At 40.5% G+C, this 24,548-nt stretch overlaps 2 protein-coding genes across 8 annotated transcripts in view; one reads left to right on the top strand and one right to left on the bottom strand.

The window, feature by feature from the left end:
* tnnt2a (troponin T type 2a (cardiac)) overlaps positions 1–5,351 on the top strand; it is an 8,951-nt gene extending 3,600 nt beyond the window's left edge. For all 6 annotated transcript variants that reach the window (XM_031844502.1, XM_031844501.1, XM_031844500.1 and 3 more), the window contains 11 exons: positions 430–486; positions 1,500–1,529; positions 1,823–1,847; positions 2,869–2,932; positions 3,050–3,166; positions 3,261–3,338; positions 3,458–3,568; positions 3,661–3,770; positions 3,862–3,952; positions 4,048–4,088; positions 5,118–5,351. In XM_031844502.1, coding sequence (XP_031700362.1) covers positions 430–486; positions 1,500–1,529; positions 1,823–1,847; positions 2,869–2,932; positions 3,050–3,166; positions 3,261–3,338; positions 3,458–3,568; positions 3,661–3,770; positions 3,862–3,952; positions 4,048–4,088; positions 5,118–5,151 — 758 coding nt within the window. In that variant the 3' untranslated portion in view covers positions 5,152–5,351. The remainder of the gene's footprint in view (positions 1–429; positions 487–1,499; positions 1,530–1,822; positions 1,848–2,868; positions 2,933–3,049; positions 3,167–3,260; positions 3,339–3,457; positions 3,569–3,660; positions 3,771–3,861; positions 3,953–4,047; positions 4,089–5,117) is intronic.
* Positions 5,352–6,624: 1,273 nt separating this feature from the next.
* pkp1a (plakophilin 1a) lies at positions 6,625–21,477 on the bottom strand. 2 transcript variants are annotated; one of them, XM_031844454.1, is made up of 15 exons: positions 21,121–21,475; positions 18,731–18,849; positions 15,032–15,199; positions 14,721–14,884; positions 13,905–14,046; positions 13,434–13,641; positions 12,901–13,069; positions 12,629–12,746; positions 12,009–12,176; positions 11,721–11,897; positions 11,200–11,353; positions 10,895–11,081; positions 9,586–9,670; positions 8,815–8,929; positions 6,625–8,658 (listed from the first exon to the last, which is right to left on the bottom strand). In XM_031844454.1, the coding sequence occupies exons 1-14, from the start codon at positions 21,302–21,304 to the stop codon at positions 8,855–8,857; spliced, it is 2,118 nt and encodes a 705-aa protein (XP_031700314.1). In that variant the 5' UTR covers positions 21,305–21,475; the 3' UTR covers positions 6,625–8,658; positions 8,815–8,854. The 2 variants fall into 2 exon arrangements, with proteins under 2 accessions (XP_031700314.1, XP_031700315.1); XM_031844455.1 differs by lacking the exon at positions 15,032–15,199 and having other exon boundaries at positions 21,121–21,477.
* Between the last annotated feature and the right edge of the window lie 3,071 nt (positions 21,478–24,548).

The raw sequence follows: 24,548 nt of genomic DNA, 5'->3' as shown, positions 1-24,548 counted from the left end.
CACACACACACACACACACACACACACACACACACACACACACACACCACTTCAACAGCTCTTGAGTGCTGTCTGCTCTAAATACCAGAGGTGGGTAGCTCATTCTAAAATGATCCCTTGTTATCTTGCAAGGCTTTCTACTCTGGAACACCGGGTCAATCCAATAACCAAACTAATGTGGACACATCTCCAAATAATGCAAACAAGCTCCTGCATTAGCAGGAATGAGGGAGACGAGAGAAAGGGTCATTTAATTAAGGTTTAGCAGCAGTTGTCTCATTTAATTCCTTTCACCGTGGCTTCATGAAAATGCCACTGACAAGGGAGAGTGATGGCTCAATAAGGCAATGAGTCAATACCACACCCTGGAAGTGTCAAGAGGTCTCATTGACATGCAACTATTTGCTGTTCAACTGTCTCCTCTGACAGAGGCCGTGCAGGAAATGGACGAAGATGCTGCAGAAGAGGAGGCTAACGAAGAACGAGGTGAGGGGTTGAGGGGGGAAACATTGCTGTACAGACATGTCGGCGGTGTTGTCACTGTCTCTGTGGTTACCCAGCAAGACAACATCTATTGTTGGGTATGTTTTTACAACACAGCAATTATGGACAATATATTATATCTGTCACTATCAAGTCAGAGACAGATATGAAAAGTATCCCCTAGCTGTGGTGTGGTATGTGTCAGTCTGCAGCAACTTGAAAAAGTCTTCATGTTTTCCTCCTGTGTCTCCGTCTGTCTTTCTCACTCTTAGTCACACCACACATAGCCACTGGGAAAAAAAGTAATCCCCAGGCCTCCCATCCCTAAGGCTTTTGCTTAGTAGTCCGAATTTGGTATTTTCTATTTAGCCGTTTAGGCGTTTCTCTCATGCGAAATGTTAGTCAGATTCCAAGTCATCTATGCTTTCAAATCAGCAAACGCCCTGTGAGGCACCTGATGTGTTACACACTGAGCAGTTTGTATTAGCCATGCTAGGGCTGGTGTTGTCAGTCCTCCACTTAAGTCCAGGCTGAAATATCTCAACAATCATCGGATGGATTGTCATGTAATTCTTTGCCGTCATTCATGGGGTCCAGATGGTGAATCCTACTGACTTTGCTGATACCCTGACTTTTTATTTAGAGCCATCAGCTCAAATTGTTTTATTTGTCAAGTATTTTGGTTTATGCAAATCCTAAAAAAAACTATCACATTTTTGGGTGTCATTCTGAGGTCACAGACGCCATACCATCTTTGGTGAGTGAGCTATTATCTAGACAACCTCTCTGACAGAATGCTAATTATTTGACACATACAACACTTCACTTCAGACACACCCACCAACACAGATAAGCAAACAGTAGTTGACTTTCTCAGCGCTCTATTTTGGCGTCTCTCTTCTTTTCATGTACTCTGACACATAATTGTGTCTGTCAGCGCTCCTAAAATACAACCGTTTAGTGTCCCCCACTCGTAAACTTACACAACCCTCTCAAGTATCTTACTTTGGTTGCAGATGGAGAAGAGGAAGCGGAGGACGGAGAAGGTAACACGGTTAATTAAAATTACATCACAATCAATGTTGGCACGCCTTACTCACTGCAGAGCTGTTTTTCTTGGATGTAATCAACATTAACCTGAGTCATAACAGAGTTTGCCTCAGATGAACTAATCCCCCCCTCCAACTGTTTCAAGCACATACACAGGCTCCATTGTCATAACTTGCTGCTGTTTCATGGTAGGATTATGATGTGTTTTAATGTGATCTTAATGAGTATGTGTGGTCTGGACTAGCTCATTGTCTTTCAAATATAATCTTCTATTTGTTTTTCTAAACAGAGGAGGAGGCCAAACCGAAATTCAAGTGAGTAACACTCACTGATACACGCACACACACACGCGCACACACACACACACACACACACACTTCTTCTTCTACAGCACTGTTATAGAAACCAAATATTTATTATTGGACTACTTCCTATAATGCGCAACGCCATTGAATTAAATCTGGACATTTTCGGAAATCATATTTGTATGGTCATCTATCACACTGCCAGCAGCCGGTTAGCTTAGCTTAGCACAAAGCCTGGAAACAGGGGGAAAGAGCTAGCCTGGCTTTGTCCACAGCTGATCCAACAATAACAAGGTCCTTCAAGCACCTCTAAACCTCACTTAAAATAATGTTTGTTTAAACCGTACAAAGACACTGCCTGTGGACAAAAACAATGACCATAAATGATTGTTTTTACACATTAGCTTTTGTATGGATTAAACAAACGAGATGCAACACGTGTCACAGCCAAATGACTAAAGGCTATTAAGGTACTTTACAATTGAATATCAAATAGAGGTAAGACAAAGAATAACAGCTAGGAGTGATAAAATACATCTATAATATTTTTTGTGACGTTTTACTATAAATATTTATGACAGTAATACGGCTCAGAGGGTCCCATCGATTCTGACCATAGTAGAGTTCAAAAATAACTTAAATCTTGTGCTGAATATGAATAATTTACGACTTGAAATATAAGATGTAAGACTTGCAAATGTTGCTGTCTACGTTGTCATGGTTAATTCAAGTTCATTATGTAACACTGTGGAATAAAATTAAATATGAACTATTCAAAACCAAAGAGTACAACACAAAATATTGATTTAAAGAAGCTGCTTCTAAGCATTCGCAACATGCAAAGACATGCATGAATACATAGAGGGACATTTGTTTGGCATGTTGAACATGCTGATTGCATTTTGTGCTCATTTGACATCCACAGTGACTTTTGGTATTTTTCTGCTCTTTTTTTCCTTACTTTATCTTAAGACTCTATTGTTCATTAACTGTCCTGTGTTTTTTTCCTCTTTCTTTTTTAAATCCCCAGGCCATTTATCATGCCCAACCTCATCCCTCCTAAGATCCCAGATGGAGAGAAGGTGGATTTTGATGTGAGTGACAGACTTATAGTACATACCATCTACAGGTTTCTGCTTAATGATGTAAAGCCAGTGACACATAGACCCATACCATAAAGTACAAGATGCACTAAACCCCTGTTTCTGTAGGATATACATCGTAAAAGGATGGAGAAAGACCTGATGGAGCTTCAGACTTTGATCGTGGTTCACTTTGAGAGCAGAAAGAAGGAAGAAGATGATATCGTTAATCTCAAGGACAGGATTGTGAGAGCCTCACACTACTAGTAAATCAAACGGGATAATTCACAACATTAAACATCTGATTTAAGATTTGCTAAGATGATGATCTGTTGCGCAGGAAAAGCGACGTTCTGAGCGAGCAGAGCAGCAAAGAATCCGAAGTGAGAGAGATAAAGAGCGACAGAAGCGTCTTGAGGTATAGTCACGTTTAGGCTGCTGTAATGTAATGCATACTTCCTGCTTCAACTGAATGAGCTACCTCCGAACATGTCACTCCTGGTCCTCTCTCTCTCTCTGGATTCATGTTTTTTTTAGGATGAGCGAGCTCGCAAGGAGGAGGAGGAGGCCAAGAGGAGAGCAGATGAGGATGCTAAGAAGAAGAAAACCCTCACCAGCCTCCACTTTGGAGGTTACATGCAGAAGTTGGTGAGCAGGTGGAGGGTTCATAGTGGGAGGTTAAAACAGTTCAAATGTGAAGGACGAAGACCAGAGTTATGTTTAATTTCACCTTTCCACAGACAGAAAAACGGAGTGGTAAGAGGCAAACTGAGAGAGAGAAGAAAAAGAAAATCCTGAGTGATAGACGCAAACCTCTGGACATTGAGAACTTGAGCCAGGACAAACTCAAGTAGGTGGAGACATGTTGTGTCATTTTACTACAAGAAAGATGAAGTAGGGAGATTACATCTGTACAGTATGTCTGTATCTGTGTTTCACAGGGACAAAGCTAAAGAGCTGTGGGAGTGGATGCAGGAGCTGGAGGCAGAGAAGTTTGAACTGCAGTACCAGCTCACCGGACAGAAATATGAGGTGTTTGCTACAGTACACAACAACTATTGTTGAAATAAGGCACAGGATATAATGGACCTCGTTCAAGTAACATTTGCATGTTTTCTTTGTTCCAGATTAATGTGCTGAGGAACCGAGTCAGCGACCATCAGAAAACGTAAGAACGTCTTCTCTATATCGAATATTTTCTCTCTCTGATGCCACGCACGCTTTTTATGCAGATGCTTCAAGCTCATGGGCGTCTGCCCACAGACTAAGTTCAACAACAAAACCTGAAGAGCCTCGCTTAAAGGCTGCAGACATGTTGCCTTGTGAGAGCAGGGAAAGCACAGGTGGAATTGATAACATTAATGATGGCTGCATTCCATTTAGGTGAGCCAGTTCCAAGGCTCTGGTATTGTGCATGTTCCCTCACTGGTGTGGTTTACAGGGGCACTTAATAGAATGAAACCATTGTTAAGGTTATTATTTGCTTTTCCTGCTTTGAGAAGTCAAAATGTCAAATGTCAAACATCCTCCTGAGGTAGTATTTACCATAACGAATAAACTAAACTTTATCTGTAAAATGTAAAAGTGCACCTTTAAAGTTGGAGTTATGACCGGAGTAGTTTGTACTTTTGACTAAATTCAAAAGTGTTCATAGGTGTTACAAACGTCGACACTCGATGGCGGAGTGAATAACCAGCCATACTATTGTTTAAATATGCAAAGACATGTTATTGAGAGTTTTAAGAGACCTTGCATGCTCAGTTCACAAAATGCGTAAATACGTCTTGGAATTCATGTTCTAAGAACACAGATGGTTCCCTAAGGTCAGGCTGCATATGACTGGAAAAATATGAATAAAGGATGAAGAATAATATAACTACTTCAGACATAGACATGTAGTAGAGTCACAGACACAACAGTTAAGTTGTCAAATGTATAACTTGACCCAACGGTAACAGCATGTAACCCCACCCCTTCCCCTCCCTGTCACAGCCCAGCTCTCATTTTGCTTCACATGCCCCCTGAGGCTCTGTTACTCACTCAAACTGGGAGAGCTGGCTGCATGGCTGGGTGTGGTAGCGCCTGTCACAGACACACTGAAGGAGCACCTGTATGTCTCCTAGTCTGCCGATTGCCTGTTTTGTGTGGACAGACATGTTGTCTTTTACCTCATGTGTCCCTTTCCTGTTTTCAACAGATCCAAAAGGGCCAAAAGAGGCCTGAGGAAATAACTGCAGACGTGCAGAGTGAGCAGTGTAACCATTAGCCCCATCCTGCAGCCACCGCCTCAAACCAAGCCCCTGGCTTCCTGCCACACCCTGGCAGTTTTCCAGTTACATCTCACTCTGCTGTATTCCTTTTATTACCAATCATTAAATTAGATCCTCTGTGTTTAAGGGTGTAAATAAAACACTCTTAGTTCAATCAATGATTCTTTGCTCTTTCAGACTTTTCAGTGTGTTTTACTGGCACTCGAAACTCCACAAAGAGTAAAACAATACATGAATGCAGAAAGCCTAGAGCAAATACTGGAAGAGACATCTTCCTAGTCAGAGACAGGCTCTGACATGACTGAGACTGTCATGATGCTCCGCAGGTTAACGCCCAGACATCCACCCAACAGACACATTCACAGTAACTTGGAAGACAATGAATTCATTTCAATGTGGCATTTCAAAGTGGATCTGATGTGGCACCAGATCCACAAGCATACCATTCAGAGAAAGTCTGATTTATGAATTTGTGGCCAGATTTTTAGAAATTAATTAAATTAATTAAATTGCTGTGGTCTAAGGGTGGAGTTGCTGTGTCTTATTATGCTCTATATCATTTTCCACCACTCAGGAGAGGGACAAGTTGCAAATCTACTATATCCTAAAATAATTCAAATTGAAATATACATTTCATAACATTTCTGGTTCAAATTGATTTATATCAATGAAACAATACACAAATATTGGCTACCTCTGTAAAAATACGAGGCACTCAGGATTTCTGTGTTCTTTCCAATCCCGCAGCAGACCATGGAGTCAAGTGAGTCAGCAAACTGCACCTGCTGCTTTCTTTCACTACTTTTCTTAAAAGACGAAAGTTTAATGGAACAGACACATAAGTTGCAAGTGATTCATCAGCGTTAATGTTGGACAGTTATGTGGAAGGAGAAGTGCCATTCACATTTATTCACTCAGTCGTTTGAGGGATAAAAGTATGAGAAAATAAACAATAACGTATTCATTTTGTCACTGGTTCAGTCAACCTTCCACCAGTGAAAAGCAATGGTGGAATAAAGCTGCCGGGGCAAAGCTATCCAAATCTAGATCATGTATTGTAGAACACAAAAAAACAGAAATGAACAATGGATGCGCTTTTTGTGAAACCAGTGCACAGTCATGATCAACTTGTGAGATTTAAATCTCACCAAACCTGCTTCAGTCAGACCCTCACACCCAATTTTGTAAATGGAGCTGAAAGGCTTTTTTCGTTGAGCCTTCTTAGTTGTTTTCTTAGTCAGAGAGCGGCATGCACACACACACACCACAAAAACCCATCTGGAATGAAAACTTGGAGCTTAACGATAAACAGAGAATCCAGTATTTTCCAAAATGGCTCGCATACTGCATATTTGCACATAGCATGACCTTCTTTTTTAGCACTTTCAATTACTTTAACGTTTGTTGTTGAAGAAAAGACCACGACTTACAATGCTGTCTTCATATCTGTTATTTATTCCATGTACAGACTGAGTGACAGGGAAATCTCCTTATTATATGCCACAAACATTTCTCCAAAAATACATTCGAAGCAATACTGACATCAACCTTCCTCCGAGGCAAATGAGCCTCAGCAGGAATAGGTGTACAGTAAGACTGTATATGTCTCAACCGTAAAAACAGTCCGCTGCAGTGTATTGTTGGAGCCATGGGGATTCCCCACAGAGGCCAACCATCTCATGTCCTTGCTTTAGTGATTTGTAATGCTGTCTTCAAAATGCACTGGAGTATTAGGAAGATTTAAAACCGTTTTTTAGTAAAAAATAAGACTGTAGTTTGGTTATGAGAGCAGATACACTGTAATACGACTTTAAAACTGTGTAGGTAAAGTAGCAAAAACACATTTGAAAGTTTTAGCTGAAGCTGAAACATTTGAACATACTTTATATTGGAATGTACAGCTCATCTCGCCTGAGGTGGTGCACACAAATCATAATTCACTAGACTTATGTTCAAGGGTGCAGCCCCTTCATTATCTCCATAGTGACTTCTGTGAAATTACATTAAAGAACACTTAAAAGACTAACAGTGTGCGGCCAGCAGCTAAACAGGCTATGTCAACTGTGGATACATTTATAATTCGACTTTTAAAATGTTTTTCAGGGGGATGACTACTCCATATTTCTATACATAGTCAAAGTGAATGGGCATAGCTGGTGTTACATGTTGTGTACAATATTCCAATACTTCTCTTTCTCCAATTCCTCAGTTTATGCAAGAAAACAAACGATAATGAAAAAGCAAACAAAACTAAACAAACATAGCACACAGTTTGTACATTTCAATAGGCAAGCTTATGACAAAGCAACAGAAAAGACCAAGGCTTTTAGTACTGCACTGTGAAGGAATAGTTTGATGTTTTGGGAAATATGCTTATTCACTTTCTTGTTGAGAGATGACAGAATTGATGCCACTGGCATGTCTGTCTGATAGATATAAAGCTCACGCCAGCAGCTGGTTCTTAGCTTAGCACGAAGACTAGAAACAGGTGAAACAGATAGTCCGGCTCTGTCCACAGTTAACATATTTCCAGTTCTTAACACCTTATATCTTGTTTGTATAATCCACTCAAAAACAAATGTGCAGTGATGACACACTGTGGTTTTTCAGGGCCCATAAACCCTGTAACACGACAAACTGTAACACGTAAGGGATAGGGGATGAAACAAAGAAGATATTATGTGTTATGTATTGAGCTTTAGAGATGCAGGTAGGTGGATTTTGTTACATTTGGACAGAGCCAGGCTGGCTGTTTCCCCGTTTCAAGTCTTTGTGCTAAGCTAAGCTAACTGGCCACTGGTTGCACCTTCGCATTCAATGTACAGACACAACAGTGGTATCAATCTTCTCATCAACTCTCAGAGAGAAAATGCAGAACTATTCTTTTAACTAGTTTGGCACTGGTGTAGAAAGCTGTTTTGTTAATTTTTTTTATAAAACTAAACTCTGAATCACAGAATGAAACAGATAATAGAACAAAATACAAAAAAAAAAAATCTGGTTTTAGTTTTTCATATATTTTTCTCATTACTTTAATTTTGGCTGCTCAGACTTCAAGGCCACAAAAGATATTTGATCTTTTAGCCACTGTAGACACATTTGACAACAATGCCATTCATGAATCTAAATAATCACTGCATGCCTTCATTAACTTTCACTGCTGATAACATTGTCTGGTGTATTGCAGCTCTCAGGCCAAAAAACTGCAGCACATGCACACTTCACCTAACAAAAACACACTCACCCCTTTATATACACAGACAGAGACATATCCAAATGAAATACATAAAACGCTGCAGGATTACTCATGAAATTAAAAGCTCTCTCTTTTCATTGAAGTATGTACAATGTATGATTCACTCCTAATTGACATGCTCTTTCAACAAACTCATTATGTGAAGAATGTAATTTTACTCTTTTGGTTGCAAGGGTGTGGCCACAGCAGTGTCTTAACACGCTGGTTTCCGTCTGAAAGCACACACACACACACGAGAACATGCAGGAAAAGAGAAACACAAAGGGAAAAGTTTGAATCCTCATGACACAAATTCTGCTCATTTTGAATGCGACTGAGCTTTTAAATCTGAATATATCCAGATACAAGCATCCAGAAACAAATCGTACCTTTCAGACTCTGCGGTGCCGTTCCACTCGTCCAGCACACTCACTCAATAACTTGCATTGACTTGTGCACTGCTGTGGTGTTGTAGTTGACAAAATCTGATTTTGCCATCCCCAGCTGTTGATCAAAATGTTAAAAAGAATATCAGTTAAAAGTGTCTCACAGATGCAAGCACTCACGCACACACACACACACACACGCGCACACACCACTGCTCTAATTAAAAGGAAATGTACTGTGTCAGCAACTTAGAGGACCCTTGGGCCAATCATGGTAGTGTGAAAACTGGGGTGTTTTCCCTCTCTTGCCAGCTGTCACTTTTAGTTCTTGTATAAGTGTTGCTACCGTTTATATCATACATGTACGCACACTTGCTCATACTCATATACAAACTTCATGAACATATTTCATGTAGTCTGACTATCCTCTACTTTTTTCCTGACTCTTACTGTCTTGAACTCTTCTTCAAATCTTCCATGTTTTGCTCCTCCCATATTAGACAGCGAGTATCGAAAACCAGTCCGCCAAGATTTCATTGTGACTGTTTCTGTAGTCAATAAATGTCTGGGTGTGGCAAGAGGGAAGGGAAAGTGAGTGTGTGCGCCAGAGGCGTAATAATAAACACACACTCATTTGAGCTGGGCCCTCCTTCTGCTCGTGTGCAGGTGGTAAGCTTAAACCCGATGCACGGATACAATAGGTTCGTCTTGTGTCTGCCTTACAGATTCAAACACATAGTCAGTCACACAGCATTTCAGATCTTTCTGATTTACCTTTTTCACAACGCCTTGAAAATTCTTCTCGTTCCAGAAGCTGTAGAGCAGCAGGGAAGCTGCTTTGCTGGCTTTGGGAAAATAACTAAGGGGCAGAGAGACGTGCAGAGGTTATTAAAAAAGAGCAGAAAAAAGAAGGCAAACCACACACAATTGTAAGGAAAAGGGGCAATTTAGGCACTAAAGATACCATCTGCACGACTGATATTTGCGATACTTTGACAGCAGAAGACAAAAGTTGAGTGGCAATTTTTGTGTTAAAATAACCTTTTGACAAAAGGCTTCAATAGCAAATGCATGATGGTAGATTCAAAGGTTGCTTGACATACACTTATTGGTGAGAGGAAGAATGCCAGAAAATGTCTCCTGTGCCAGCCATTACATTACATATCCACAGAACATGCTGCTACATTCTTTTCACCAGGATCTTTGTTTTTGTTTTTTGTTCCAGTTGAAACTGAAAGATTTTCTCTGATAAGAGATGTCTGTTGATATTCTAATACAGAAATATATTAATGTTTTGGTGCATTGAATGTTTACATAGAGCCAATTTGGATTTAATTGAAACACTCCTCCTGATGGGCAAGTTTTATTTTCTATTTTTTAATTTTTTTCATTTAGTATTTGTAATTTCATTTCATAAGACATGTTTCTCTGTTTTATAGCGTATTGCGACCTGTTGCCTTTTGGGAAAGTGTTTGTACAGTGCAGTACAGAATAGTTTGAAATGTTCCTTTTTTTAATAATGAAAATAGTTGACCAAAGTTGCCAGTGGGCAAAATGATAACTCCGTGCCCCAGCTAGAGGATGTTGTCTGCCTTTGACACGAGCACCACTGTCTGTTTAAAATAAATAATATGAAATATATCCTTTGCATTTGTTTGTTTTTTTGAGGGAGGAATTTGGATGAACCCACCCTTTAAAAGGTCAAGTGTGTAGGATTTGGCGGCATCCAGCCCTGCGGTTTCAGATTGCAACCAACTGAAAATTCTCCTTTGTGCCAAACATGCAGTAGAACTACAGTGGCCAAAAAAACGTCAACGGCCCTCTCTAGAGCCAATGTTTGGTTTGTCTGTTCTGGGTTACTGTAGAAACAAGGGGCTCTGTGAAGAGGTCTCACTCCATATGTAGATATAAAACCTTTGAGGTGATTATACACTCAAGAGAAGATACTTATTAATATGATATCTCTGCCAACAGATCCCCTAAATGCTACACACTTCAAAGTGCTTCGAACACAAACAAATGCATTGAAGTCTTTTTTTTTTTTTTAAATCTTTAACACAGAGATGAATAAATAAAAACTCACATGTCCTCGCTGAGGTCAGCCACTGATGCCACCAGGTCCTTATTGATGACCTTCTTGCTGACCTCAGTGTCGGCCAACATTAGACTCCTTACTGTGTTGCAAGCTGTCACTATAGTTTCGTCCGAGTTTCCCATCTGTTGGGGGCCAGAGGAGATGAGGTCGATGAGCTCAGGCAGGACCTGCTTTGCTACAGAGAAGACAAAGGAAACATACACTTAATCAGTTGTATGTGGACTAACTCTACATTCATGTTTCTGCTGTATGCGAAACAAACGTCAGCATCGATATTTCATGCTTTTCCTTACCCATTGAGGTCTGCAGACTGCTGGTCCGAGACATGTTACCCAGCAGGGACATGGCAGTCTTCTGCAGGTTCTGGTTAGGAGACTTGATAAGACGGGGTATGTGCATCAGAGCCCCCAGCTTTTGAACCAGAATCTGACTCATGGCACTCGACCCCTGGAATGGAAGCAAAAACAATACAGGAGGAGGAAAACACATTAGCTGTATCTCCCACTTCACTGTAGCAGTCAATATTAATAGTATCAATATAATGCATTGTGACACTAAATCCAGCTTTGTATGCATCTCACTTTCTCTTGTTCTAACCTCTTCTTTCTTTCTCAAGTTACCTCTGAATCCTTGGGAACAGAACTGCACCCTTTCTGACAAAACAAGTCAGTTCTTATTATGAGTTGTGCCACTGTGTCATTACTCCCACCACATCTCCGTCTCTGTTGCTTCTCCCATTTCTTAAGCCCATCTTGAATGTCCGTTGACACCACACACAAATGGTAAGTCTAATAATTATCTTCTTGGTACTCACCCTTCCCTTGTTGGCAGTGAGGTTCTGCAGGGCACCACAGCAGGCTTCCAGGGTGGCACCTTTCTGGGACGAGCCCAGCAGAGACAGGTAGGTTTGCATAGCTGTGGGATGGCACAACCACTTCACACCTGATGGGGGGCTGTCCTCCGGCATTCCCCGAAGCGCGTCAAATGGAAACTGAGGAGAAAGGAAGAGAAAAAAGTGAGAAAGGGGAAGGCTGCCTCGACTCAAGGAACATCATGATTTAGTCAAAAACATGAGGTGGAGGGTGTGGTGGTTGATGGCCACCTCTTTTTGAGCCTTGCTGCTCTTGGGGCTGAAGCATCCGATGGTGGGGCTTTTCCTACCCCCAGGTTCGCCCTCTGTCTGAGATTGAAACTTCCTGAAGCATTCAGGGGACTCTTCCGCCAGTTGGTAGGTCAAGTTATGGAGGATGCATGCACAATTCTCCACAGACTAGAGGAGAGGGAAGGAGAGGTTAACTATACTGTTACTACACTTTATAGCACAGCAGATCTATGCTCTAACTTACCTGCCATATCCATGTACATTTGCCAGTGTGCCAGTGTGTTTAAATTTCCGTCAATTAGCTAATCTATTCATTGATAAATTGTTTCAGCTTTAATAGACAGCATCAATTATTAATAGTAATGTTAGTGGTGGTGTAGATCAGAGTGGAGGAGTTTAATAAAGAGAGTAGAAAATAAAATAAAATAATTTAATTATAATTTCAGTATACTGAAAAATCTTAATATTCTTCTCTGCTGCAGCCAAATTCAGCAGAGTTCAACAAAATGGGCAAAGGTGTTGGGTTAAAAATGAGTCTACCGACCAACTCTGATGTAGTCTGTGTGCAGAGCCTTTGAATTTAAACAAATACTAGTGGTGGATGGGTAAAGGTACCTTACCTTGTCATCAGGGGTTTCCTCCGCCACACAGGACTGGACGTAACTCATGAGGGAGTCAATGAGGCCACGGCACTCCCTCATTGCCTTCCGCTCCTTCTGCTGGGCGCAGCTCAGGTTCCTGCACACATTGAAATCATTCATTTAAATCCAAAACGAAACACGAAACACAGTTGCAGTTTACATCCATGTCTGTCCAAATTGTCATCATTTTATTTTACTCTAATAGCCAAAACATCCATCATCAGAAGCACTGATCAATAGAATGTTCTCACCGCAGGCACCCTGTGGCGCTGTAGAAGACATCAGGGTGTATGTTGTTGTTGGCACAGCTGTCTGACCAGCAGGTGAATGGCACCACCACATTCTCAGTCAGGGCAGGCAAAGCTGTAGCTATGAGTTCCTCCTTCAGCTCATCGGCCGAGGACAGGTTCCACAGCAGGCCTTCATATGGCAAGAACAGTAAAAGTACAAGCATTGAAATTGAAAAAATCCGCCTGAGTATTTCTGATTGAAGTATTTCATCCATGTGTCATGTTGTTGCCCTTTGAGGTTGAATTTGTTCTTAAAAATATTATGTTTTATGAAGAAATGGATGGTCAAAGAACCTCACACAAAAGTGGGGCGGATAGTGATTGTAAAAGAAATGCATAACATGAAATTCTCTTCAAATTTAAATTTGTAAGTGAATTGAACAAAATGGTTGCTCAGTCTATGTTATATTTAGGGATAGGACATGCTGTTTTAGTAAACTAGGCCACTCTTCTATCCAATATTTTGAGAGCCTGTCCCAATAACAATATCCTACCAGTGATTTGTTTCTGGGTCTCAGTAGAATCTGTCTCCTTTAGCAGCTGCAGGGCCTTAGCTATGCCACCACAGTGCTGAACCTCCAGCTTGTTGTCCTGGTGTTTGAACACCAGGTTCCTCAGAGCTCCAGCAGTGGCCTGGCTCACCCCATGGTTGGGGCTCCGCAGCAGGCTCACAAGAGTGGGGATACCTCCTAGTTGGAAAACCTGTAATGTGGAGGGAATCTTTGTTGAAAATGTGGCAATGTATTTCCAACACGATACGTTACAAACAGAACTAGCCGCCAAGTGCGTAATAAATGCTTTCTTCTCCCTTTCCCTGAGGGAAAGGAAGGTTACACAAAGGTCTTCACAGAGTGCTTGCACCACAACTACAAGACAGCCGTCACACAAATGTAATGTAAAAATAGACAACATCCATGTGTGCGTGTCTGAACAGTTTACTTGAGTGTGAGTGCGAGTGCTCGGACCTCCTGTTTGGTGCCCTCCTCTTTGAAGGTGGTGTGGTGGATGAAGGTGGCTCCACACTGCTGGTAATTCTCTTCAGGGTGAGACAGGAACTCTACAGCCTGATTCAGTGTCATGTCTGACATGTTCGTACCAGTGTTCATCCTGCAGTAACAGGCACAGAAATAGAAAAGAAAGTTGGAAATTAGATACTAGGAGTTAGTTTTCAATGGATTTAAAAGATAATGAGATGTTCTTTAGTCACATAATGCCACAAAATACCAGATAAATTCATGGCTCAGCTGCAAGTAGAAGCACAGAACAAAAAGGCTGCAGACGAACCCTCAGCAAAAGATAACCTCTTAGTTAGTGTGTAAACTAATCGGTTGTTTTGGTTTTAGTCGACTAAGATTTTTTTAGTGGATTAGTTGTTTTTCATGCTTTTTTTTAAGCTTATTTTCAAGAAATTTGAGAACACATCTCTGGTAAACACAATTTTTAAAGCTAGCTTTTCTGTGATTCTTTGTGGAGAAACTCAGTTTTACAGATCTGTCGATTAATTCAAACAATTGATTCGTTTTTAAAAAAAAAGGTATGCGTGTTAGTCGACAAACAATTTATTTATTTGTTGAAGGGTCTAGATAACTGGGCTGCAATTATCAATGAAATTAACTTTATGTTGAAATTGGGTGCCACCTTAAGACATGTAAAATACTGGAAAAATGTACTATACATGTGCCTATAAGATGTAACCCATTCAGATGTCACTCTTATCCCATGTCAACCTCTTCATATTGCCCGAAAATGTCGATGAAAGCCAGGGCAGTAGGTGAACTCACGAGGATTGCTGTCCTATGTTGGATGTTTTGATGGTGCCCATCCTGCCCTCGTGAATCTGGCCAGAGGGCGGCTGCATGCGTGCCTGGCTGTTGGTCATAGAGTAGGAGCTGTGTCTATTTCCTCGAGTCTGGGCGCTGCCCTGGCTCTCCTGCCCTTTGACTCTCTAAAAAAAAAAAAAAAAAAAGATCATTTTACAATGTTTATATAGTATGGCACTGTGGAGAACTTTTATGTTATTTGTTTGAGGAATTGGTTCCTTATAAACAACATGAACGTGACACTATAATTTAACATAAAATTAACTGATCACCATAACGGGTAAAGTAGGAAATGAACGAGCCAAAGCAGGGTCACTGCGAGCGGGTTTCAACCCATTGGGAGCCTGGGACCAGTTGGAAGCGTTGATTTGCTGTTCCCATGTGCCTGAGTTGCTGATATGTCTTCCTCCCACGGTTTTAGTGGATTGACTGCGAGTCTTCTGAGTATTTACCGAAAAAGAAGAAATTAATGGCTCAGTAATGGACAAAAAAGTTAACACCCAAAGTTAATGACCAAATACCTCAATATTGACATTGCAACAATATGGTCGGGTTAACCATTGGTGCGTTCACAAAACAATTACACAATGATATGTCTGATAAATAATCATCAGTAATGTGGATATAATGACGGATTAGATTGAAAAAGACAAATCAGTATACACTAGCCAGTCGTAGAAAAAACTCTTTGCTGGCAATGACAAACACAAATCCCACTGAATGCTAAATCACTGCATCACCTTAATGTTTTTCTGTAACAAAAATCCAGAAAGTAAAAAAAACAGAAAGTAGGTAACACACTTTCCATGAGAACAATTTTCAAAGAAGTTCCCTGTAAACCAAGACAGAGGAATTTGATCTGATTCAAAGCCTGCATGACTTCTCTCTGTCTCAGTTCATGCTGAAAGCAACAGAATTCACCAAACCGTCACACAAACCAAAGCAACATAAGATCCGTCACTGGAGACCAAATCAAGCTGTTGTGTTAGAAGACTGCTGGCACGGTTGAGCAGTTTCTCACAGAGGATCTTTGTGTGTGCAAGTCAGACACAGCACCCGTTAAACCGTTCTTCACAATCCTGACGTCACTAAGCACCTTAATCTCATGTAATTACACAGTGTTTATGTATCAATATAATTTGACTCTGATTCTTTAGCTTTGTCTGAGTGTACAAAGCACGCTTTTCAAGCTTCACCGCAGAAGAGAGAGGAAAAAAGAAACTTGGCGTAGGGCCTGAGCAAAACGACAGAACATGTCGAGCTAACGCTTCAATGATGAGTCACTCTCGCAACTAAACCTTGTTCTCTTATTGGTTTATTTGAAAAACTACAGTAAAATCACAAGTCTGGCAGAGAAGAACATTGCCATCGGACACGCACGCACACAAGCACACAGATACACACACACAGTAGGTTCTGTGTGACTCTTTCCTGTTTCAAACCGGACTGGTTGCTCAGTTACCAGCCAGCCCTACAGCAAAAGCATGATGGAGGAGGGATCTGTCAACAACACGTCTGATAAGAACTGACAGCGTGTTTACTCTCAAAGTGCAGAATGCATCCTTTATTGGCTACAGCCCTGACTGAGCCACTTCCTTATGTCAGAGGACGGACAGGAGAGACGGATGTAAATCCAGCAGAGCAAAAAGAAGCAGCAGAGCATGATGCGATTCATTTAGGAACAAAAATGTAAAAAGAAATACCAAAAACATGACTGTGTTTGTTGTCACTGCTGTTATATTTAGATAAGTAATGTAAAAAAGAGCAGGATATACCTGGTGCTGTAAAATACACTACGACAATCACTAATGTAGAATTCACAATTGAGACTATTATAGTTTATATATACACACTAACAGTACATAGCAGCCACAATTACAAAAGAAAAACATCATCAAGGCAACAAGCATGGAGCTTTTTTAGTCGACATCAAGAAACACAAAGATCATGCTGATCTGGATCACTTGCCGTTTAAATTGTGTTTCTGACTTTTGGTTTGCATTTCCAGTGATGTGGCTCTGATGCCCTATGGGTCAGATAAACTGTCACACTCTCTCTGGAATTGAAGTCAACCCAAGCATGCGGAGAGTTTCTGATGCCACTAAGAGAGTTTCGCCGTCACCAAAGAGAAACTTTCAGTTTACTTGAGAAAGTGGCTTCTGATGGAGTTAGGCGCTATATGACAATATGAACCACAAGATGACAGTTGACAGCAATTTATCAATCATCAAAGACTTTCCTATATTGTTTACACCAAGTTAAATTATTTTTTCAAGTATCTAACTGGCAGACATTCCCATCTAGTTATTTTACCTAATTTCGAGAGCAATCGCATTTCCACTAAATTTAGTGTTCCACTTTATTTTTGATGACACAGCACATTTAACCCATCCTAGCAGTCGGGGCTGCGGGTAGCTACTAGCACCAAGGGGGGCAGTTTGGGGGTCCGGTGTCTTGCTCAAGAGCACCTCAGCAGTAGCCAGGAGATGAACTCGCACCTCTCCAGCTATCACAACACAATCCGCTATTGGTCAATGCAACAAGCGACCCAAAAAATAACCGTAAAACCAAAACTTATCATTTGTACACTTTAGTAGTTTATCAGAGTAACACAATGAAAACACAACGTGACAGACTGTTAGTCACCACATTCTCTAGACATGCCTCAACTCACTGTCAGTAGGTCAGGCCAGACCAACCCAGAGCAATTGCATATTCACACACACACACACACACACACACACACACATTTACAGTCAACATTACTCCTGTGTGGAATTTGAACTCAGCCTGACTCTTAGTGACAAGACTGAAATTGAGAATGCCAAAAAAACAAAAACTTAAGAATATTTATCCATTTCCAAATGAAATCGCACACACCCAGCTAGATGCAAAACTATGTTCTGTTAATTATTCACCATACAAAGTACAGCACAGTCCATAAGACACTCACACACTTACTCGCTCACTAACAAAAAGATGAACGCCTAACCAGCAAAACCATGTGGCTAGCGGCTACACTAGGCGTTCAACCAGCTCAAGTATGGTGTAATGTTTCATAAGATAATGTCACAAATCACCCGTGACTGAGAGGTGCCTCCCATTTTCAGTTTTCCCAGTTTAATAGGCTTATAGTTACCATCCGTGACTCCATAATTACTTATAATTATCTAACATCAACAACTGATTATTTCTTGAAACTGTTCTTTACTTCTATGCAATTAAAAGCATTCATCATTTTATTGTTGAAGTTATCGTCGAGTGGTAATGTAGTTCTTAGTTTCATTTAAGTAGCCTATTTTGCATTACAACACAAAAGTAACTTTTTATTGACAAAAATGAATTCAAAACCTAAAAACTGATCAACAGTTATGTACCATAGTAATTATAGTAAAGCCACTGATGTGGAAGAGACAGTATGTGGGATTTAGTGACTAGTGGTGTGGATGCAGATTGCAACAAACAGAATACCCCTCCACTCATTCAGGAGCATACTCAGTCCGATCTGACCCAGCTGCAATCCACTGACATTATTGGTCATAAGGGAGCCCGGAGCCTCCAGGCCAGGTCAGCCTCCAGGCCAGGTCAGCCTCCAGGTCAGATGGCGGTACCCGGGTTTTGTACTTTGTGGCTCACCTTTCTCAAGCGTGTTGGAGAACTACGGTGGCCTTCAGGTAACATAAAAACATGAAAGGCCCTCTCTAGAGCCAGCGTTTGGCTTGTCCGTTCTTGATTACTGTAAAAACACGCCGGTACAACATGGAGGACCTTGTGAAGAAGAGCCGCTCCTGATGTAGATATGAGGGATTCTTAGCTGCAGGTTTCAGTTTCATACACTAATGAAAACAGAGTTATGAATATTTTTTGCTAATAGATCCCCCGAAATGCTACACACTGCCCCTTCAATGTTGAGTCTGTGAAAGGAAAAAGCGCATGTGCTGTGACTATCTGTAAAACAACATGCAACATACCTCTTTGTTGTAGCCTGTTGACACGCTGGTGCTGGTGCGGCTGTAGGTGCCATTTGCTTTGGTTGGAGAAAACTTGAACGCTCCAAACTCAAATGTTTTCAAAGTCTGGGCAGACGGGCCTGTTAAAAGAGAACAAGTACGAGAGCTGAAATGAACAACAGATTCATACAGAGAAGAAGATCGGCACTCTATTAACCACAAGATGTTACCAAGGCCAGTATGACAAATAGGAAAGACTTCTGAAACACACCTAAACAGATTCATGTTGTCAGGGTGATAAGCCCTTCAAGGGGCATCACACGCGTAGGCCACACAGCATGAGTGTCGCTGAAAATGTGAATCTTTTCGTGGGATTCTGTTTCACAAAGTGTGTTTTACTTGCTATTCATTAGTGTTTTATAATTTATGTCAAATAAATTTGTCCACCAAAGGTTTATGGTGGACAAAGATCAGCCTTCCATTGTTGTATAAAAGCATTTAAATCATTGATATTCAATTGGACAATTAAAGATGGGATTTAAAGACTTTATGAATTAATTAAATCACAAATATATAAATCTTATTTCAACACGATACTCAAATAATGTATTGAGCAATAATAGATTCCAGACATTTTAATTTTCTGATTTCCAACTCTGTTATTAAGTATATTTTTTATATAATGGCTTTGTTTTGGCAAAAAATGTACCGTCATATAATGGTGCATGATTGTTTTGTCAGTAACTTATTAATAATCAGATGAATTAATGTACTGGCAGATTGAGTTTAAAATATTAAATATTTTGTAAATTTCTGTCTAAATCATTTGAGCTTTGTTGTAAATAACATTATTCACTTGTAACATATTTTATCAATCATTCTTTAGTGGTTCAGTTCATAATTAAGTAATGAATGGCAAATAATTCTTTTACTCTTTGTGTTACACACATATTACTGGTGTAAAAATCTATATGAATAACTGGCAGTCCTTTCAGTAAACAGTGAGACAGACATGACATCATGTCAGTCACAGTTCAGGGTTTGCATTGCACCTTGTGTGTAAGCTTAGGGAAATTCAGCCTTTACACATAGCCAACGTGTCTTAACACCTTTGTTTGTCTTGTCGGGTGATTCATAGGAAAGTGAGGCTCGCTGCTATGACACAATGTTAGTCTGTGACTTCACCATTATAGGATTATGGTTGTCAAAACAATGGCACACACATCATCATTATTTAGTCTGTGCTGAAATGGAAAGATGTTTCTAAAGTGACTAATGCACAATATCCCTAAATTAAAAGGCCTTAAAGGGCCTAGAACTGTCTAGCCATGCAGATTGTTTCAATTGTATGTGCTGAGGTTTTATGATGTCTGCCCCTCTTAGATGTTCATCACTTTGTGGACTGCAAATGACAAAGCATTCTTCAGGAACAGCTTTTAAGGTTTAAAGTAGATTTTTTTTTTTTGTCTTCTGCAATAAATGTTACCTGGTTTGTCTGTAAGCCTCTCATACGGGCAAACATGTTGTGTCTGCACTGTAAAATACAATCATAAATGGAGGCCACCTTTAAACCGGCCAAAGGTGTCCTCATCGTGCGCACCACAAACTCCACAGTCACTTCAAGCGCTTTCAATAAAACAGTAGAATAGCATGAACATAGTGTGGCCTACTTTATAGATAACATAATCTACTGATATATCCCTGTGTTTCCATTTAACAACCATGCACTTCATCTCAACGCAACACGAAGTCCTGCAATCATTTCACAAGATTCAAATATTTCATTTCTCAATTTTTGGAGGATCGTTATAATGCCTGTTGCAGCAAAAGCCAAATACCAGAGTTGTTTTGAAGGACATTTAGTTTTCTAAACGCGTGTGCGTAAACCCCGTGGGCTGCGTTCCTAAATGACGGAGAGAAACCGCTGTGGCATGCTCAGTAGGATGTGTCTCTGACAGTTTCACAGAAATCACACGAGCAAAAAAAATCACTTTATATATAGAAATAGCAGCAAGGGATCACATTTCTGAACGGCGATATGGCACGCTACTGTCACCTTAAAGGCAGGACCGCCCCCAAAACAAAATAAATAAATACATTTCATTACAGCTGCCTACCAGTCACTCGGTTCTTCCCATAACATCTCTCTCTCTCACAGTGTACTAGTTAACTGGACACCGCAGAAGTGTATATCCCCAGTATGAACCAAGGTTACAAAGAAAGAAGGATGCAACGTTTGGGGAAGTGGTATGACGTATTATTCCCAGCAAATCAACAGCTATAACTTTATATTAGAGAAGAAGTGCAAAAGCACTAATAGCCTATTAGGAAGCCTGGAAGTCAACAGCACTGTCCAAATAAAGAGATATCCTTTTATTTGGGATTATGATGTATAAAGTCATTTTCCATACTTGTTGGTGAGGACAACGGTGAGCCGTTCTTCCCTGGTTTGGACTTGGTCCTCTTGATGGTGTGCACCTGATCCAGCACGCGCTGCGGGCCCGCGTGCAGCTTGCTGTCGGAGGGCACCGCGAGCGACGTGTCGTCCGCACCCCCGATTCTCGTAGCGGAACGCAGCGGATCCAGAGCCATCATCTTCCCAGCACGGTGCCCTTACCGAGAAAGTTTCGGTTGAAAACCAGTTTCCAAATAGACGTGCGGCTCGGGCTCAGCGGTGCGAGGAGTGCAGCAGCAGGAAAAAAAAAGTCAAGCAGGCAGTAGGCTAAACGTTCCTGGAGCAGCAGCGGCGCACTCCACCCTCGGGACCGCGCCCCGTGGAGGTGGGACCGGGCGGGACCGGAGAAAGTTCACTAGAGGCGCGGAATGAAGGGAGAGGCTGAGGCGTGCACACATTAGAGCGCAATGTGTGCACAACTGAGGGGGAAAAGAAGTGATTAGCATAAATACTTTTAGGTTTGAGAGTAGGGATTAATGGAAAACTTCCCTATGAACATTTAGAGCTTCAGTGGAATGTCTTTTCTCTCTCCGTGCCTCACCTGTCACGACTGACTACACAATAAAGATATTCAATATAGACAATAGACAACGTACAGTAGAATGAAATAGCAAAAGCTGAACTAGTACATTTTCAATAATCATAACCAGCGTCGGAAAGTACTATACACATTTGAGGTATTGTACTATGCTACTTTCTACTCAACATTTCAAAGTGATATATTGTGCTTTGTATTCCTCTACATGGACAACAGTCATGGTTAAGACTTTACATATTAAGATTTTACATTAAAATACAATATGGTTCAGGACTTTTACTATATTGCAGTATTGCTACTTTTATGTGTATGTAAAGGATGTGTAGACTTCCTCCACCATTGTTACTAGAGTGTCCGTTTTAAGTTACTTTCTGGCCCACTTCTACTCCACTACATTTACACATTACATTCTGAACATTTATCTCCTTAACATTTATCAGATTCTTCTGATCAAACCGTTCCATACCAACAATAATATTGTAAGATATAACATATTGTTGCAGAATATACTGTACATCACATACAAGTGTACCACCTTCTAATAAGGCACATTTTATAAAGTTTACAATTAAAAGTCACTAAATACTTTAAGGTCTTATAGATAAAGTATAGCTCTTTAGGGCACATTTGTGTTACCAAATTGTAATAAATGAATTTGGGTGGTATACTCTCCTTTTTAAACACGCTGTTCTGCATAGTGAGTGGTTTTACCTTTGATAGGTCTGCTAAAAATCTTTTTGCTGATGATACTTTACTCATTTAAAATGTTTTTGATGACTTGTTGCTTCAACGCGGTAGCTAAAAAGTAAGAAGTGGTTACTTTTATCGTGTCCACCCCTGTGTGTTGTTTTACCTTTAAATGCACCATGGCAATTACAATTTCAATTTGAAATTCAGGTTACAAAGTATGACCTGTTTCTTAAATGTAGAACTAAATGTGGTTATTCCCATGATGGAAACTGCCTCATCCGGTTTGTCTAGGTTCATTATCATTATCCAGTTAAGTATTCATAAGTCATTTAAGGGATGGACGAGATAAAGGAGATAAAGGAGAGAGGGAGAGAGGGAGAGAGAGAGGGGGGGGGGGGGAAGGAGATGATACAAGTCTCATGCTCTCTGTGTAACTGGATTGTTTTGGCTCAGTTTCTGCAGTTGACATTTTCCCACCACACCCTTCGCCTCACGGCTGCCAAGGTACTAAATATCTTGTGTGTAATGTACCTGAGATGTGTGTTTATGACAATGTAAGCCAACATGGGTGCATATATATATATATATATATATATATATATACCCTATATCCCCACCAGTCTTTATGAGAGAGGAAGTAACATGAGTCAAACACTTGTTTGATCCACTGATAATGTAAATGCCTTCAAACAGCTGAGATTAGAGGCTCAGGACAAAGCAGGGTTGTTTGAATGGAAAAAAAGACCTAATCCCATGTAGTTTGTAAAACAGATTTATCACATTTTAAAGTGATACTGCATGAAACTAAACCTCTATCAGCGCTCCTTCATGGCTGAATCCTTTACTGATTTAAGGGGAAAGAAAACCATGAGCAACCGGTCAAATGTTAGTTATGTTCTTGTACTGCTGCGATGTTGGGAGGCTTATGTCGTAAATACCACACCCAGCCTGAAGACAGTGTGTGTGTGTGTGTCCATCACTGTTTCAACCCTACTCCAGACAGATAACACTGACTAACGTCTAGCAAAAGAAACACTAGAGTGAGTGTGAGGAAACCTGGAAGTGAACAGCTCTAGCCCATGGGTTCACATCGACAGCTTTACAGTCACAGTGCATCTGTATGAAGCCAAATGTGATTTTAAAGCTTTGCCATAATTTAATTTATGTTAAGAAAACATAGTTCTCTCTTGTGTTGAGAACACCTGTAATCCCAAGCACGTATAGCGTTAACCTTATCACCACAGCTTCACCGCTTAGATAAAGATTAGGACTGTAAAAAAAAAAAAAGAAGAAAGTACTCTTATCACTTACACTTTGTTACGTATGCCTTGGAGGTTTGCCAAGACATATACAACATGCAATTTATTAGAAATAAGATTCTGAAAAAGTTTGATCTAACAAATGGCTTGACAGTGTATAGGTTACCCCTATGGAAGCATAAATAGAGAGTACGTGACTGATTACATAGAGTATGTCAGGAGACACATTCAATGTGATCTGGATTGAAGAGATTACAGAGGCTTTGTTGATAAATGTCAACCTTTGCCCCCCGAGAAGCAGTATTCTGTTGCGTATATATAGTATGTAGTAGTAGAGGCCCGTAACTTGATTTTTCAAATCAGTATATTTTCCCTTTAGTCGCGCACATATTGTATAAAATAAGCACACAGCATAGCTTTCGTGTTGGCAAAATACCAAGCAGCTAATATGAATCATTTTTAGCAACAAGTGCCCTTTTTTTTTTTCCTTCAACATTCAGGAATCATTATAAAAAAATGAGCATTTGGTTGTCTAAACATATTGCCAGTTAGATTATGTTACTATCTGACCTGAGAAGGGGAGACACCCAACTTGTCACTCACACACACTGGTTATGTACGGAGATGGTAAAGCCTCCGTATGCCAGTGCTACAGATCAGATACACTATTCCAGACTCTGAAGTCATTGAACAGCTTTTCAATTGAGGTGACGGCACCATCTAGCAGGCCAGATGAGAATTGCAACCCATCTGACATGATACTTTTGAGTGTACGTCAGTGAGAGTAATTCATCCGAGTTGAATAAAGTGACAAACTGTCCAAGCGGCTAAAACATTAGAAAAATAACGAGTCTCAATTCTGAAGACCGAAAGTGGGCAAATGCCTTAGATATAGGT

Source organism: Anarrhichthys ocellatus, unplaced genomic scaffold (assembly GCF_004355925.1).
Source record: "Anarrhichthys ocellatus isolate YVR2014 unplaced genomic scaffold, GSC_Weel_1.0 scaffold5, whole genome shotgun sequence".
In the NCBI taxonomy this organism is placed as follows: Eukaryota; Metazoa; Chordata; class Actinopteri; order Perciformes; family Anarhichadidae; genus Anarrhichthys; species Anarrhichthys ocellatus.
Note: the sequence above shows the minus strand (reverse complement) of the source record. Positions and strands in the feature narration are given on the sequence as shown.

Coding starts and splice junctions, on each gene's coding strand:
- pkp1a (XM_031844454.1), bottom strand. CDS start 21,304: ATGATGGCTCTGGATCCGCTGCGTTCCGCTACGAGAATCGGGGGTGCG. Junction 11,898..12,008: donor GCAGCAAGGCTCAAAAAGAG/GTGGCCATCAAC, acceptor CTTTCTCCTCAG/TTTCCATTTGACGCGCTTCG. Junction 11,082..11,199: donor CAGTCTGCAGACCTCAATGG/GTAAGGAAAAGC, acceptor TCTTCTCTGTAG/CAAAGCAGGTCCTGCCTGAG.